The sequence below is a fragment of the Diabrotica virgifera genome, chromosome 1 (genome assembly GCF_917563875.1).
Source record: "Diabrotica virgifera virgifera chromosome 1, PGI_DIABVI_V3a".
NCBI lineage: Eukaryota > Metazoa > Arthropoda > Insecta > Coleoptera > Chrysomelidae > Diabrotica > Diabrotica virgifera.
The window spans coordinates 63,941,276-63,959,717 of record NC_065443.1 but is presented as its reverse complement, the minus strand read 5'-3'; the positions used below and the strand labels follow the sequence as shown (position 1 = coordinate 63,959,717).

Below are 18,442 nucleotides of genomic sequence, written 5' to 3'. Positions count from 1 at the left end.
ATTGTCATCGATATCGAATTATTCTGCTTCAGCGCCAATTGTGAGCTATTTTGTCTTTTGTAAATTGATATTTAATCCCCATTTCTGGTATAAATAAAATAATACCTTAAATATTATTAGACTAAATTAAAACCTTCTATGATTTTTAATGTGCAATACTTACCAAAAACTTTTTCTTTCGTCCTGGTTCTTGTCCAAAATAAACAAGTGAGTCAAAAGGAACACTGAAGTTACCCAAATGCTTTTTCTGCTTTATTGTTTCAAATCTGCTGGGATCGCAGTCCAAATCTAATCGGATAATGCCGTCCTTGGGATCAAAGGAGATTGAAAGCCAAGTCCAGGCTGAAAAAAAATATATCAAATTTTATTTATTTTTATTGCTAAAGTATAGTTTCAATATTTTAGACACTAATTTCTCAGAACACTGAAGTTATAATCATCATGCAACCTCTTCCGTCCACTGCTGGTCATAGGTCTCTCCCATTTTTCGCCACTCTCCACGGTTGTGTGCGTCTTGTTGCCATTTCTTGGACATTCGCTTAATGTCTTCCATCCAGCGTGTTGGTGGTCATCCTCTGCTGCGTTTGTCTTCTCTTGAGCGCCAGTCAATTAGTTTTCTGGTCCATCCTGAGTCTTTTAGTCTCGCTAGGTGACCTGCCCAGTTCCATTTCAGCTTCGCTATACGTGAATCAATCCCTGCTCTCTGCAGATTCCAGGAGCTTCTTGACCCGGCAAGCTATCACCTGCTAAGGGTCCCTTGTCCAGGGTCACGGATGAAGTCCAGAACGGCATCCAAGGCGACGAAGAATACTTTCGGCACGGCGAAAATGGCGGTGTTGGCAACCATTGATTTTAGGGATAGTATAAGATTACAAACCTAGAAGCGTCTGACCCGGAGCAGTCAGCTTCAAACAGCGGCCGTACTCACAGAGAGCGGCTGAATTAAAAACTCACCAACCCGCCTTACCAGCATGGTGTTTCAAGGCAAATACCTCGTAACACAATCTCAGATTTTAAAATAAAAACGGATGTACCATATACCCCAGGCGAGTATAGCGAGAAATCGAAAATCTCACATTTAGTTATGTCTGTCCCAAGAATTCTGGGGGAGGGGGGACAAAAAACTGACACTGAAGTAGCAACTAAATATCCAGCGAATATCAATAAGTATTTGCGTACTAAAAATAAATAAAAGGATTTAAAATGATTTAAATTAAAATCACTGGGAAGCTTGAACTCTTTACGCTGATTTGTATTGTTACGTCTGCCCGCTCGCTATACGCTACTGATCCCCCCATTCTAAAGGAGGATCAACATCAATAAACATTTAGGCTATTGATTATATTCAAAATAAGATAGCTAAAAGGAACTACAACGTTAACGGGGTTTTATTATTTCATATGGTCAATGGACATCTATATATGAAAAAACCGCGGAGTGCTACCATTTAAAGGGGTGCGTTTTTGAGAAATGGGTGAATTAGTCCCTGGGCACAGGTTACATTAGAGTGAGTTCTATGCACTTTTGGTACAAACATATCTACATAAAAATTGTTCCTGGTTAAATTTCCTATCTAAATATCACTTTTTAAAGTCAATGATACTTTTTTTTACAAAAATATATTCAAAAGAAAAAGCACTAAGAAATTCAAAAGAAAGAAATTTAATTTTTTGTCCCATAACTTTTGTCCACGAGGATCTAGGTATAGACATTGTTTACAGAAAATAAACCTACATATTTCTTCTTTAAAATGTTGTTCAGTGAAGGTAATTAGGATTTATAGTTTTCGAAATATGATTTTTCAAAGTTGACACTCACAGCAATTTTGGGCAATTTTCATTGTTATTTCGCAAATATTGTTCTGTAACTTTTTTCTACGTAACTTTTGGTATATATGTTATAGTCAAAGCCCTCCTAGGTAATTTCAGGCACTCCTATTTTTGACTAGGCAATCCTCAGGTCTGACTGACGATCTTAGTCAAAGCCCGAAATAAAGTTACAGTTTCGGCCTTTGACTAGTCAAACCTAGGAGAGACTAAGTTGGTCAGGCAAAGGTCGAAATTTAATTTTATGAAATCGGGGTTTGACTAGTCAAACCCCGACCAGCTATTAAAATGTCGTAATTTGTTAGATTAGGATTAATGAAACGTCATTTTTTAATTTTAATGTTTAATATTTTTATATTATCGTAATTAAAATAAAAAAAATAGTGTTTATCTACTCTATGTCATAATATTATGTATAAGTTTTTAGTTTGTGAAAACTGACATTATAGATAGCAGTGCGTGAAGGGTTTAAAGTGTACGTGAAGTAACAATGTATTTTAAATGGGATTTACTTTTTCGCACTGTGTTTGACACACTTTCATATAATCAAATATCCTTAACTTTCGCGTTGTCATGGTGATGACATAATGAGAAATAAATGACAACAAAAATTTTGATAGTTTTGTGGTTTGAAAGAAATTAGAATTTTTAAATGTCAAAGTTCTAAAAATTGTAGAATATAAATGAATTCCAGTGACGAAGAGTTACAGTTTTTTTATGTTTATCATAGATAAAATATTGTATGAAACTGTGCGTGAAGTACTTTTTACGAACTTACGCGATGTATAGCACTCGCTCCGTTGTCGCTCGTGCTCTAAACATCGCGTGCGTTCGCAAAAAGCATACATCACGAACTGTTTCATAAATAACTGTTATTCTCACATGTTGAGGCATTATGGCATTTAGAGTTGCACAATACGTTAGATATTTTACATTTTTGAAGAGCATTTCTTATTGCAGTAGCATTTTATAAAGCCTTGTCCTCCAAATTTAGAATCTTTTGTACTCATTTCTCTTAGAGACAGCTTAATGTCTGGAACACCTTCGAAATTAAAAAAATTCCCTTTGCATTCTCTTATTTGATTTCTTGAAACAAGTTTTATCTTGTGTGATACTCAAAATATTTCGAGCATCTCCTTTGGCTCTTTCAAAGCTGGGGATAGGTATTGTTACAGTTTTTCCGATCGAAATTGGAAGACTTTTTTTTTCACTTAATTGTTTCATAGCAATAGCCTGGCCATGAGGACCTTCAATCGCCTTTCCTATATTTATTTTAATCTTTTCTGTCTGTGTAACAATATCTATCCCTAGCTTTGATATTGCCAAACGAGATGCTCTAAATATTTTGGGTATCATAACAGCTAAAACAATTGGCGGCGTATATAGAGGTGGTACGAAATACGGAACAATAATCATTCTTTGTTGAAGAAATCAAATAAGAGAATGCAAAGAGGATTTTCTTAATTTCGAAAATGTTTCGAAGAAAAATAAGTACAAAAATTCTAAATTGGGAGGACAAGGCTTTATAAAATGCTACTGCAATAAGAAATGCTCTTCAAAATTATGTAAGTGTAAAAAGGGTAAAAACGTATTGTGCAACTCTAAATGTCATAATGCCTCAACATGTGAGAATAAACACTATTTGTTTTATTTTAATTACGAAAATATAAAAATAATAAACATTAAAATTAAAAAATGACGTTTTATTAAACATAATCTAACAAATTACGACATTTTAATAGCTGATCGGGGTTTCACTAGTCAAACCCCGATTTCATAAAACTAAATTTCGACCTTTGTCTGACCAACTTAGTCTCTCCTAGGTTTGACTAGTCAAAGGCCGAAACCGTAATTTATTTCGGGCTTTGACTAAGACCGTCAGTCAGACCTGAGGATTGCCTAGTCAAACCTAGGAGTGCCTGAAATTCGGGCTTTGACTATAACATATACAATGGTACACGTAATAGGAATAGAAATCAATTACCTTTAAAATGGTCTACTGTATAACGTTGTACGACTTTTTTAAAGAGATTATGGTTTTTCAAGGTTTTATACTTTTTACGATTTTTTATAATATAATATAAAAATAAAATAATATTATTATATGATATATTATATATGATATAATATTATCTTATAAATATATAGTATAATATATAATGTAATATTATATTATATATTATAATAATACCTAATATAAAAAAATATTATTTTTTACATTTTTTACGATTATTTTTGAAATTTCTCATTATAACTTTTTTTTCTTGTATGAATAAACTATATATTGCTCAATAAAGAGGGCTTACTTTCTCTTTAAAATGGTGTATCATCTATATTTAAATATGTAATGGAAAGCGAGTGATTCTTTGATATTTTTCTACCTGTATTATTTAAAATTATTTCTTTTACAAAAATTACATAAACATTAGTCTTAGAAAACATCACTTTAGTTAAAATTATTTAAACGTTGACATTTAAAAAAATTTCAAGTCAAAGTCCATCGCTTCGTTAGCATTAGCTTCAATATCGTGCTCTGACACCTCAGTTATCTTAGATTTCCCACAATTAGTACCTATGCACATGCACCCTTTGCAGAATATTGAACAACTAATTCCTATCTTCCTACAACCGCAGCGTTTTGAACATCCTTTGGTACATTTACATGCTATTTTTTCAAGCAAAGCTTGTGGTGCAGGAGCTTTGACAGTAAATATTGGAATTAATCCATATTTTGAAGTTTGCCCAGCCGAGTCAAGTGGATCCAAACTATTACCTATAAAAATAAGATTCAATCATAACACACAATCACATAAAAAAGATATAATGAGGAATTTAAAAAATAATCTTAAAATAAAAAATCGTTTCAAGTACTTATTACATTTTGAAAAAACATATATTATTCAAAAATAATCCTAGAATTTTTTATAATACGCCATTTTAAAGTAAACAGAATAAGCTTTCTTTTTTATTATATAATATATATCTAAATGTAGAAAAAAAAGTTATAATGGGAAATTTAAAAAATAATCGTAAAAAATATAAAAACTCGTTAAAAGCCTTGAAAAAGACAACCTCTTTAAAAGAAGTCGTACAACATTATACAGTAGAACATTTTAAAGGTAATTGATTTCTATTCCTCCTACATGCACCATTACATATGCCTAAAGTTACGTAGAAAAAAAGTTACAAAACAATATTTGCGAAATAACAAGGAAAATTGCCCAAAGTTGTTGTGAATGGCGAAATTTTAAAAATCATATTTCGAAAACTGTAAATCCTAATGACCTCTACCAAACATCATTTTAAAGACAAAATATGTAAGTTTTTTTCTGTGAAGCAATATCTATACCTATATCCCCGTGGACCAAAGTTATGGGACAAAAAACAAAATTTCTTTCTTTTGGGTTTCTTTGTGCTTTTTCTTTTGAATATATTTTTGTAAAAAAAAGTATCTTTGACTTTAAAAAATTATATTTAGATAGGAAATTTAACCAGGAACAATTTACATGTAGACGTGTTTGTACCAAAAGTGCATAGAACTCACCTTAATGTAACCTGTGCCCAGGGACTAATTCATCTATTTCTCAAAAACGCACCCCTTTAAATGGTAGCACTCCGCGGTTTTTTCATGTATAGAGATTCATTGACCATATGAAATAATAAAACCCCGTTAACGTTGTAGTTCCTTTCTATAGTACATAATCAATAGCCTAATTTGTGTGTGTTTTGTATCTTAAAATACAGAAGAAATATTTGCGGCACAAATTTAAATCTGGTCATGTATTTTTACGACGTAAATATTTATTTTGTGTGTTGTACCGCCGAATCCACTTGTCAGCGACAAGTGGATAATCAAGTCCACATTAACACTACTGTGCGACGAAAATTTCTTTGAAGTCGACTGAAAAACCGACAGCACGACGGATAGCGTGCGTTGTTCGTCACAAAAATATTTTGCGTTAATCCATACGGCGCACAGTCCACATCAACAAAAAGTTCAACGCACACGAGCAAATTTGTGTCAAATAAAACGGCAACATAAATTTTTATTGATGTAGATCCGCCTTAATGGCAATGTTTTGACAAAAAACTACCTGTCTAGTCTAGAATATTCCACACTCTTCCGGTCATGCCAGAAGAACGATAACGCAGGAGTTCGAGATTATCAAATAACGGCGCTCTGTCCTCACGAGGGGTCTAGAAACGATTCAACGTTCCACTGAGAGTTAGTCTAATAAATAGATACATTTGTAACGTGAAGTAAATAAAATGTTATACCTAACTTAATTATGTTTTTAGTGCTAGTGTGTTACTTACTTACTTACTTATTCCTCTTCACTCCATGCGGAGCATAGGGCGTCAACTGTCTGCCTCCATTCTGTCCTATCCTTTGCACTAATCTTTATTTCTGCCCAGGTTTTCCCAATAGCATTAATTTCTTTGTCCACACTTCTTTTCCACGTTTCTACGGGTCTACCTGGTCTTCTCTTGCCATGTGGTGTGTATTCTAGGGCTTGCCTCGCTATGTCTGTATCAGGTCTTCTTAGTGTGTGCCCCATCCAACTCCATTTCCTTTTGCATATTGTCTTAAAAATAGGTACCTGGTTAGTTCTTGTCCATAATTCTTGGTTTGATATGCGGTTTGGCCAGTAAATGTTAAGAATCTTCCTTAGGCATTTATTTATAAACACTTGCATCTGTCCGATACATTTTCTTGATACTTTCCAAGTTTCTGCTCCGTATAATAACACAGTCTTCACGTTGCTGTTGAATAATCTTATCTTGGTTTTACTTGTCATCTGACGTGAAGACCACATTTTTCTTAGCATATTGAATGCGTTTTGAGCTATTCCTATTCTCCGTTTTACGTCCTCCTCCGTCCCTCCTTTGTTGTTCAAAATACTGCCCAAGTAGTTAAATTTCTCTACCGTTTCCAATTCCGTGCCTCCCAGTGATATTCCCATTTCTCTTGGGTATTTATTTTCATTATCTTAGTTTTTCTGACGTTTATGTTAAGTCCGACCTTCTTCCCTGCCTCTGCTACTTTTTCAGTTTTGCGTTGCATGTGTTGTCTTTTTTCTGTTAAAAGGCATATGATATCTGCAAATTCCAAGTCCTCAAGTTAGTTATAAACATTCCATCTTATTCCAGTCTTATTACTAGTAGCCTTAGACATGATCCAGTCGATTACTATCAGGAATAAGGTTGGAGAGAGCACACAGCCTTGCCTTACTCCTGTACCAATATCTATTTGTTCTGTTAACTTGCCTTCGTGGACTATGCGTGCTGTGAACCCTTCGTAGAACAGTTTTATAATTCTAATATACTTGGGAGGCATTCCGTATTTCTCTAGCAATTTCCATAAGGCTTTGCGATCTACACGATCAAACGCTTTCTCGAAGTCTATAAAGTTCACATATAGCTTATTCTGCCATTCTAATGATTGCTCTATATTCGTTCTCATCGTACAAATGTGGTCAATGCAGGATCTTCGTGCCCGGAATCCAGCTTGGTTTTCCCTTATAACTTTATCAAATTCCTTCTTCATTCTTTCAAGCATGATTCGGGTCATTATTTTGCTTGTTGTGCATAGCAGGGTGATCGGCCTCCAATTTTCACATTTGGATGTGTCGCCCTTCTTAGGAATTTTTACAATTAAGCCTTGCGTCCATTCTCTGGGCAGCTCTTCGGTTCTCCAAATTTTATTTAAAAGTGTGTACCGTATAGAGGTGGACGTTTCGATGTCAGCTTTGATTAACTCAACAGGGATATTGTCTATTCCGGCAGCTTTTCCTCTTCTTAATTGATTAATTGCATCTTTTATCTCTTCATGGGTGAATTCTTCGGTGTTCATGTTCATTGGTTGTCTGTTAGGTTTCTCTTCTATTTCGTTTATTATATTCTGTTCTTCATACATTTCTTTGAAATATTCCATCCATCTAGTAAGAATTTGTTGTTCTGTTTTCAGTACGACACCATCTTTATCTTTTATTTTAGTGGTACCATTTCGGCTTGTTCTTGTCAAGGTTCTTGTGATGTCATACAATTTTTTTAGGTCGTTTTCTCTTGCCGTATTTTCAGCTTCATTAATTAGTTCGTTTTGGTATGATCTTTTGTCATTTCTTGCGCTTCTTTTGACTTCTTTATTTTTTTCCCAGTATTTCTGTTCTAATCGTTGCTTCTCATCGTCGTCTTTCATTCCTAGTAACTTGACTTTAATTTGTTTACGTTCTTGTATCTTGTCCCATGTTGTTTTTGTCATCCAGGGTTTGTTATTGTTTTTCTTGTAGCCAACTGTTTCCACTGCCGTTTTCTTTATCGTCTCTTTATACTTGTTCCAGAGTTCCTCAACAGTGGCTTACTCTATGTCGCCGACCGTTCTCCAATTATTCTGCATTCGCTCTCTGAATTCATTATGTACGTCATTTCCATCTCTGATCCAGTGAACATTGTATTTTTCTCTATTCGGCGTTCTCTTTGCTGCTGCTCGCAGCTTAACTGTAAATTTAGCTCTCACTAATACATGATCGGATCCTACATCTGCCCCTCTCATAGATCTTACATCCAGTAGTGATTTCCTCCATCGTCTATTTATTGTAATGTGGTCTATTTGGTTTTGTACTTCACCTCCTGGAGAAATCCACGTTATCTTGTGTATGCGCTTGTGTGGAAAGATACTTCCGCCAATCATTAAGTTGTTTTGAGCACAGAAGTCAGTAAACATTTCACCATTTTCATTTATTTCTTCTAAGCCTTCCCTACCCATTACAAACTCTTTTCCCTCATTTTCTCCACCTATTTTGGCGTTCATATCCCCCATCACTATTAATATATCACTTTTATTATTTGCCTCCATTCTATCATATACAGCATGCAGTTGCTCGTAAAATTCTTCTTTCACTACTTGTTCTTTGTCGTTGGTGAGAGCATAAACATTTATTATTGAGAAGTTGCGAAATCTTGTTTTAAACCTTGCTACTATAATCCTATCTGTCCCACCCTCCCAATCTATCAATGCTCGTGCTGCGTTTTTTCCCAGCATTATGGCCACTCCGCCCTCATGTTTGGCAGTTTCCTGTGTATGTCCCGAGAATAAGATTGTTTTTCCATTTTGTAGTCTCGTTTTTCCACATCCTTTCCACCTTACCTCGCTTATTCCTAGGATTTCTATTTTGTTTTTGTCCATCTCAGCAGCTACCTGATTAGTTTTGCCAATCTCATACATAGTTCTTACATTCCAGCAGCCCATATAACCTTTCTCGTATCCATTTCCATAGAACTTGTCGTCTTCGTTTTATTCAGGCCAGTTCCGAGGCATCTTGACGATTCCATAATAAAATACTTTTTATGTGGTTGGGTTGTTAGCCCAACGCACAACCCTCCTCCTTTCTCACCCTGGACTTGGGACCAGGCAATGGCGGAGTTGTGCTAGTGTGTTAAAAGACTGTAAATTAGAATAAACGTTAGAAGATTGTAAATAAAAATAAAATAACACTATATAGCTTAATAGAAATTATTACCTGCCATAGGAGATTTCCGATGATGCTTAGGCAATCCCCAATCAATTTGCTTGATCTTACTCATTCCCTTCAGTCTGTATTTCACTGTTAGCACACCTACTCTCGAGTTTGAGATTACTTGAAACCAAGGACTTAGTCTTCCAGGCGAATTCACCGACATGAGTGTTCCTAAATTATTTTTTTGCTGTCTTATTAGAAAAATTGCTGTAAACCCTTTGGGGTTGTTCATGGATAGAGTGACGTTAGTGGCATTGGATAGAAGAACGTTTCCGTATGGTAGCCTAAATTTATATGCCGGAAAATTTCTGATCGGACCTTCTACTGAAGAAACGCCTTGATCCTTTGATGAGATATTGAGCAGCTGAAGAATGTCGACTTCATCTAAAACAGAAATTTTTAGTAATGTAAATATTTTTTAAAAACTGTTTATGCTTTATATAAAATAAGGGTATTTAAGTGAGAAGCATATACAGTATGCGGCAAAATAAACAGTACTGAAATGAATATTGAAATGTTTATAAAATCCACGAGGAAAATAAACTTCCTGTAGCTGGCTGTAGACCATAGATCACAAAAATACTAGATTTGTTGTAAAAGCTATATTTTAAAATACCCTAAATAAGGGTCAAAACACAAAAGGTTTTCGGATTTAGAAATCCATTATCAGTGTTCTAAAAGCCAAAAAATAGCATGCCTGAGCCACCAAAATGTGTTGGGTAAAAACCCTTTAAAAGTAAACTATTATGTTATGTTACACATTTATATAAAATTGAATTGATGTTCTAGATATGCCTGGATGTTACCCAGGGCAACACAGGACTCTTCTCACGTGGTTGGATTTTTTTAACTATGGAATTGGGCAGGTCACCTAGCGAGACTAAAAGACTCAAGATGGACCAGAAAACTAATTGACTGGCGCCCAAGAGAAGATAATCGTAGCAGAGGATGACCACCAACACGCTGGATTGACGATATTAAACGAATATCCAAGAAATGGCAACAAGACGCACAGAACCGTGGAGAGTGGCGAAAAATGGGAGAGAGATCTATGTCCAGCAGTGGACGGAAGAGGTTGCATGATGATGACTTCAGTGTTCTGAGAAATTAGTGCCTAAAATATTAAAACTATACTTTCTTCTTCTTCATGTACCATGTCCTTTCAGAACGTTGGTTACCATCATAGCTATCTTAATTTTATTCACTGCCACCATAAATAGCATGCTTGTATCAACACCATGCCAATCTCGCAAGTTCTTCAACCATGAGGTTCTTCTTCGTCCTGGACTGCGTTTGCGTGCTATTTTTCCTTGCATGATATTTTGTAGCAACCTATATTTGGGACCTCTCGTTACATGTCGAAATACTCCAGCTTTCTCTGCTTGATGCTTTTTATGATCTCAGTAGTCTTGCTGAGACGTTCTAGTATTGTGGAGTTTCGAATCTTCTCCACCCAGGAAACTTTTAAAATTCTTATATCACCACATTTCGAAAGCCTTAAGGCGATTTAGATCGATTTTATTCACAGTTCAGGACTCGACACCATAAAGTAAGACCGAGAACACTTAGCAGCGAAGTAGGCGGATCCTCAATGCCAATCTTAGGTCTCTGTTACATAACACCATGGACATCCTTCTAAAAGCGGTTCTAGCCTGCTCTATCCTAGATCTAATTTCGCCGTTAGTTTCTGCGTTACAATTTAATTGCTGTCCAAGGTAAACGATTTTATCAACTTGCTCAAGTTTGGTATTATTTACATATGTAGATGTTTTTATATGCTGTTGTTTACTTATTACGAGTATTTTGGTTTTCCGTATGTTCAGATACAGACCTGCCTACCTACAACTCTCAACGACACTATCAAGTAGTCTTTGCAGATCTTCTTGACGAGAAGCTAGGAGTATTGTATCGTCCGCATATCACAAATTATTGATGACTTCACCGTTTACAAGTATTCCTTCCCAGCAAACAGGTTTGAGCCCAGTTACGTGATGATTACGTTAAATTTACGGCAAATTTCAACGAATACGTAACTCGGTGATTTATGACGGGAAAAAAACGTAATTCAGTGCCAAATCATTCACCTATATATTAGTGCTTCCTTGATACATGTTTGACATTAGAATAATATAAAATCATAATGACGAATATAGTACATGTTTTTTATAATAGGTGTGAATGTCGGTTACATCGCAAAGGTACATTGATTTCACGTAATAATCACGAAACAGAAATAACTTCCTTTGGTCAAATTTTGAGAAATATTTTGGAAAACAAAACTTTACAACGGTGTTGGTTAAATACGTATCGCTTGAATTTTACTCACTGTATTTTATGGACGTCGAAAAATTAGATGTATTTCACGTAAAAGTAATGTAAATAATACCAATATTTAAACAAACAGTTTATGATTTCGCTTTTAAAATCATTTAGCATAACTATTTCAATCCAACCTTGATTTGACGCTATTTTTGCTATTTTTTGCTTTAAAAATATCACAGGAGCTAAAATGATGTTGAGTCTAATTTTCAAATCGCGCGCGGTGATGACGTACTACCAAGCCTTTCTCCTCCTTTAAATACTATCACGTGACCACGGTACGTGATTAACATAGTTGGTTCGAAAACTAAATTAATTGATTTATCGAATACTAGATACGTTTCGGATTATTTTTTTATATTATTCTGGTATTGAAATAGATTTTTAGTAAGACCAATTAGTTAATAGTAGAAGAAATTTAAAAACAAAAAGAAAATACGTAATACTAATTTAAAGTAAGTAGAATAGTTTAACTGTAATTTAAAAATAATCGATATTTAAAATCGATGATCATAACCTCTAATATCAGCTTCTCACAACAAAAAGTGAAAGTGAAACGTGAAACCGTGAAACGTGAAGAGCTTTATTTTCTTCGTTTTATTTTAGGCGGGTTTATTTAAAATAATGTCTTTCGTATTAACGTTTACCTCACTGCTCGAGGGTTGAAGTGCCGCCGATGATGCAGTTAGAAAAAACAAGAAAGTGTCGAAGTATCCTCCTAGAAATAAAAAGTGACCTGTGTTTTGTGTTGGCAAATTTTTTAATGTTTCTTTAGGTCGGTACCATTTTTGGTTCATTATCTTATATAATAATTTTACAAGACAAATGTTTTAAAGTCTCTAAATTCTACTAAATAAATACATTGTTAATACTTTATATTATGCTTGTTTTATTTATATCATATGAGGATAATAATTACGTGATTCATAAGTTAATTAAGGTCGAATTATTTACGTGAACCGAGGACGTATCTTTCACGTGAATACTAATATATACATTCTCTAAAAGATACGTTAATCAACAAGTATTTGCAACGTGAATTTTCCGAAACATTTTACTGCTATTTAAGGTAAATAACACGTCTGTTGAAGACGAGTTATTGACGTAATTTAATGACGTATTTTCAATGTGACATTCCAACCAAATTTTCACGTGAAATTCACGTAAGCAATTTACGTATATTGGTGACAAATGTACCCAAAATTCACGTAATTAACACGTCGGTCTGTTTGCTGGGTTCTTGTTTTTCAGAAACTGCTTTTCTGAAAATTATTTCTGAGTATACGTTGAAAATCAGGGGTGACAAGAGGCATCCCTGCCGTACTCCTCTTTTAACATTAAGAGCCTGTGATTCCACACCATCTACTAAAACTGATGTTGTTTGATTGTAATATAAATTTGCAATCATTCGAACATCTCTGCCGTCCAAGCCAATGTCTTTTAGAGCTTCGATCAATATAGAGTGCTTAACACGATCAAATGCCTTTTGGAAGTCAATAAAACAACAGTATATTTGATTATACTTCATGTTTTTGATGGTGCTGAAAACGAAAATTAGGCTTATTTTGAATTTTACCTGGGGAACATTGTCAAAATTGCAGTTTTACCCTCAAAAATAAAAAAAAATGAAATCACGTTTTTTGCGTTTAACTCGCTACAACTCTGTTCCATTTTAATATTTTTTTCTGAAATTTTTGTGATATATATATTTCTTACCTTTCTGAAGAAAATGGGATCTTTCTGTTTTATTATAATAAAAGTTATGAATTGTTTGAAGTAAAAGGAGCAGATTCCTGAATTGGAAAGTTTAATCGCAAAAGTTGAGTGACAAAAATTTGAAATTTAGCTTTTTAATCAAGTTCATGTTAAAATATAGAACACAAAAAACAAAATGTTTTCAATTCACCAAACCGTGGTCAGTATATCGAGAAATACCTAAGCGTTTTTTGGGGGAGTGCCACTCGTCTATAAAGTCACATAACTATTTTCCTATTGCATATTTTGACTTGAAATTTTCCGAAAAACTTCTTCATGACTGTTTTAATGCTGTGTTAATTAAAATTTTTTAAGTAAACATGAAACTAACGAAATCTGACGACAAATTGTTTAAAAATTAACAACTTCTCTTTTAATTTGTTTAAACATCTCGGACAAATCTCATTGTTATCTAAATTCTTCAAAGATGACACAGTAAAATATTCAAAAGAAAATATTTACAGCGACCAAATATACAGCGAGGTAAATACGAAAAATCATCAAAATGGATTTTTCGCATTTTTGTATAAACTTTGTTTTTGAACATGTTCCACCAATTCTATATAAAAATAAACTTCATATTCGGATTCAGCGATCTCGAAAATATAAAAAATTACCAAAATATGCCATTCACCTGTCATGGTCGCTTTTTCGATTTCTAAGCTTCAAATTAGGGGTGTGCCGCTCGCCTACATCTGTTTCCTAAATCATTTTGTTTATTCAACCGAATAAATCGTTTAATTTCAACTATTTAATTTTATTTAATTTCATGCAAGATTTTTGATTATAAAAGAAACCGCTGAGGTCTTACTCGGGTTTAATGCACATTGCGTATAAATTTCATAACTCTCAGTGGTTATTCACATTTTATTATTTACGATTTTTACAACAAATTGATATCAAAATAGTTATTTTTCTACAACCACTATTCAAAGTGCACTTTTCTGCACGGTTTTATGTTAGCAAACTTGATATTTTCTCACAGTATAAGATATTTGACATTAGTGTGCAGAAAAGTGACGTTTCTGTGCCGCAAAGTGACGTTTCTGTGCCGCAAAGTTCTTTTCTGCACAGTTGACTACCTCATTCTGAGTAACGTTATATTCTGTTTACATCCGTGGACTACCGCATTCTGAGTAACGTTATATTCTGTTTACATCCGTGGTTAAACTTTAGACAAATATATAACCTATAAGACCATTATTATATTTAACTATAGCATAGAAACTAAATTATGGATGTTACAACTGTTTTATTTTACAATTTTATTCTTATTAAACATTTTATAATTATCAAATAACCAATAAGGATTTAGCAACCTGTGCAAGAGACGTCGAATGAAGTAGGTTTTGTGTAAATCCGTGACTGCATAAATATAATGTCAATAATGTGTAATAATTGTTTAAATTTAAACAAATTAAGGCAGTGCATTAATTTTTTAACTGATTTCTGTGCAATTTATTTAGGTATAAGGAATTTAAATTGATTAGTAGGTATTAATTAAATACAGTTTAAAATTTATCACATAGGTACCTATTATAATAATTAATCGTCGTTTGGAAATTGTGATTTTTATTTTTAGGAAAAACTGTGCTTGTAGAAAAAGTATAGTGTGAAACACGTGCAGAAAGGTAATTTCTGCACTTGTTGCACAATATACTATTTCCTAACAAGTGCAGAAAGTCATTCTTTTCCGCACGCGACTGCAGTTTGCCGAACGACGCGAAGCGGGAGTTCTTTCTGCAAGAGTTATGAACAATATTTTTTCTAAGAGTCTTTAAAAAATTACCAAATCTTAATCAATTAATTTAATTAACATGGAAACACATACACAAATTAATTTTTTGACAAGGTTGTCAAAACCAAACTTTCAATATAATTAGTTAGCATGACGACGATCTTGGTTTCCATGACGATGATTCAAAACGACTGTTATTGTCTACCGATTTGACTTTCGAATATTATGTCAAAATAATTTTATTTCATCGAATTGTCGCGTTAATTTCATTAAAACAGGAACACAATAAGATATATTTGAAATAAATTAGTAAATAATATGTAAATATTAGTTTATTTCATGTATTATAATTACTTTAAGGCCATATTAACATATCTAAATTAACACGCGTGCGGAAAAGTAAAAACCGCGTGCGGAAAAGTAACACGCGTGCGGAAAAGTGAAATTTTCTAAACTAAAATGCGTGCGCGAAAGTAGACATTTTTGAACGCTCGTAGAAAAATAATTTTTCTCTACAACCGTGTTAAAAATGCAATTTTTAGCACTCCATAGGAGCGTTAAAAATGCTACTTTAAAGCACTAGTGCTTTAAATTTTTTAAGGCACTGCAGTTAAAAGTGAATTGACAAATTCTGAAACGTCAAAATATTTATATTTCATTTATTAGCATTAATATTAATAGTACAACTTGCGCAATTTGAAAAAGGTGGTTTAAAAGGATTTTTAAAATTTAATTTAAACTGTATTATTGCATTTTTAACACGTTTGTAGAAAAAAAAACTATTAAAATTTGTTAGAATATACAACAATAAAAGTAGATGTTATTAATTATTCTATAGTTGTTATGATTCACGTATTGACAGTATAGGCAGTTTTGATGTAATGTCAAGAAAAATATAAAAGTGGAATATCAGTCAAGTTTAAGTAAAAGTTTTTGTAGATATTATCCTGTAATTACGTTTGTAGAAAAAATATTGTATGATATGCGTGTTAAAAAGTACATTTTTAAGGCAATCATGTGAATTGCAGAACTCGCTTCGCTCATTCTGCAAACTTTCACATGCGTGCCTTAAAATTGTACTTTTAACACTTATATCATAAATAACTATTAAAATATTCTAGTGATGTTGACAAACACATTGATCCATCTTATTCTATTAACATCACCAATTGGCCAGTCAGGATATATACATCTGCGTCTATAAGCTCATAGCTCTAACGCTCTTCTAGGGCCTCTCTTGTCCTCAATTTGGCTTGTAGAATCAACTGTAGAAGTCGGTATTTATTATTACGAATAATGTGGCCGAAATAAGCTAATTTTCAATTCTTTGCGACGTTAATAATTTTTATTTTGTCTTTATGTAGGGAAAATTCAGGGTTATTTCCGTCTTTTACTTGGTGAAAAGCAGCGTCTCTTACATTGTTGTATACCCAGAACTTACTTCCATACTATGACTTTTATTCGTCCCCTGGCCAATGCACATGGTTATGTTTTGATGTTTTGTGGAAATTCTAATCTTTATTAATTTGTTGATCGGTAAAAAGTATAACAATACTGGTAGAGTTGTTATAAAGGTTACAAAATGAGAGAATATTTAATTCTGAACCAGAACAACAAGCAGCATTTCGTACGGATTGATCCACACTTGACCATATTTTATCTTTAACCCAGATAATAAATAAAAAGATTGCAAGAAATCAAGAAATTTACATATTATTCGTGGATATATATACGGAAAGCCTACGATAGCGTTCCACTGAAGAAGCTGTGGCAATCATAACATAACATAACAAAAATAAAGACAGGGACAAAAAAAAACAGGATTTATAACATCAAATCGACTTAGGCAAATATGCAAATAAAAAGGTATGAAATATGCGCATAAATATGCAGCATTTTACCCAAAAATATGCACGTTTATCTAGAAAATATGCTTGTAATTAAAAAAAATATTTACAGTATTTTTTTATTTACAAACATATTTACAATATCTCTACATGATCATGGTGTATTAATTAACATGTATATATTTTACTAACTACGCTAACTAATTAAATATTTAAGTATTTAAGTATTTTAACAAATAAATAATTGATATTCTTTCGAATTGTGGTAACAATAAATAATTATCAAATGCTGTTCAAAATTTTCTAAAAAATACTTACCTATGGCTTCTATCTGATTACATAGAAAAACTTCTTTCGAGATTAACTGATGTAGATGTAATTGGGGCATTGTTCAAATTTACGATAATAGTTGGTTCAAAATTAAATGCTTCGAAAAATGTCCCAGCTAGTACTTGAACCACATGAAAAAAAATCTCGTAATAACCACTGTTTTTTTTTCCATGGTTGCTTTAGATTTTTGAAAAATTTCCTATCCAATATGTATTACTTTTAACGTTTTTAAACAATGATTCAAATTCTTTTATTTAAAATGTACTGTCTAACAATAATAATTATTTGGAGGATTCTAATTGAGTAATAGTTTTCTGAACAAAACTAAGTTTGATTTTATGAATGACACCACGACACTGAACTGTTTATTTGCGGCATTTTCAAAGCACAATAATTATTCACAATTACGAAGGCTTATTTTACAACAAAAGCGAAATGGGCCGTAAAAATAAAAAATTTTACCTAGAGATAAAAACTGGCTGATTTTGGAACCTTTGTAACCAAAACGTGACAAAACTGTGTAGGTACATAATAATAAGCCGCTCTTTTATTAGTTACTACATTCAGGTACCCAAAATTTGAATATGTACCAAGAGATTATAAAATAAAATTAAATATTGAGATTTCCAAGCTACTTGTTACAGTTATATAAAAATATAGGTATGTATAATTACAACCAAAATTTAAAATTATATGCACTTTATGCACACTTATATAAAAATATGCAAAATTGGAAATTTTGGCATTTTTTATGCATTATATGCAAAATATGCAATTTGCATATTTGCCTAAGTCTACATCAAAACGACTAAAGCAAGGATGTTGCCTGTCCCACACTTTATTTAAAATATACCTCAAAAGTGCTTAAAAAGATGGAAACAAAAATGTAAAACAATGAGGATACCATTCACCAATATTATGGTATACATACGCTAAACTTTCCATACGATCAAGTTATGATTAAGATATATGTAATGGACCATCGAGTATTTATAAATGTGTTTAAATTATGTATTATATTTCTACTTACAGGTAGTCTAATATGATTTTCGTTATGAGTGTTTCTATTAATCTTATATTTACGATGTGTCTGTTTGCTCTATGACATAC

General features: G+C 33.0%; 1 protein-coding gene across 1 annotated transcript in view; it reads right to left on the bottom strand.

Annotated features, from left to right (window-relative positions):
• Nucleotides 1-18,442, bottom strand: part of LOC114334615 (kielin/chordin-like protein) — a 31,314-nt gene that overhangs the window by 2,206 nt on the left and 10,666 nt on the right. The window contains exons 3-4 of the mRNA XM_028284692.2: nucleotides 9,347-9,727; nucleotides 164-342 (exon numbers count right to left, since the gene is read on the bottom strand). Of these exons, the coding sequence (XP_028140493.2) occupies nucleotides 164-342; nucleotides 9,347-9,727 (560 nt within the window). The remainder of the gene's footprint in view (nucleotides 1-163; nucleotides 343-9,346; nucleotides 9,728-18,442) is intronic.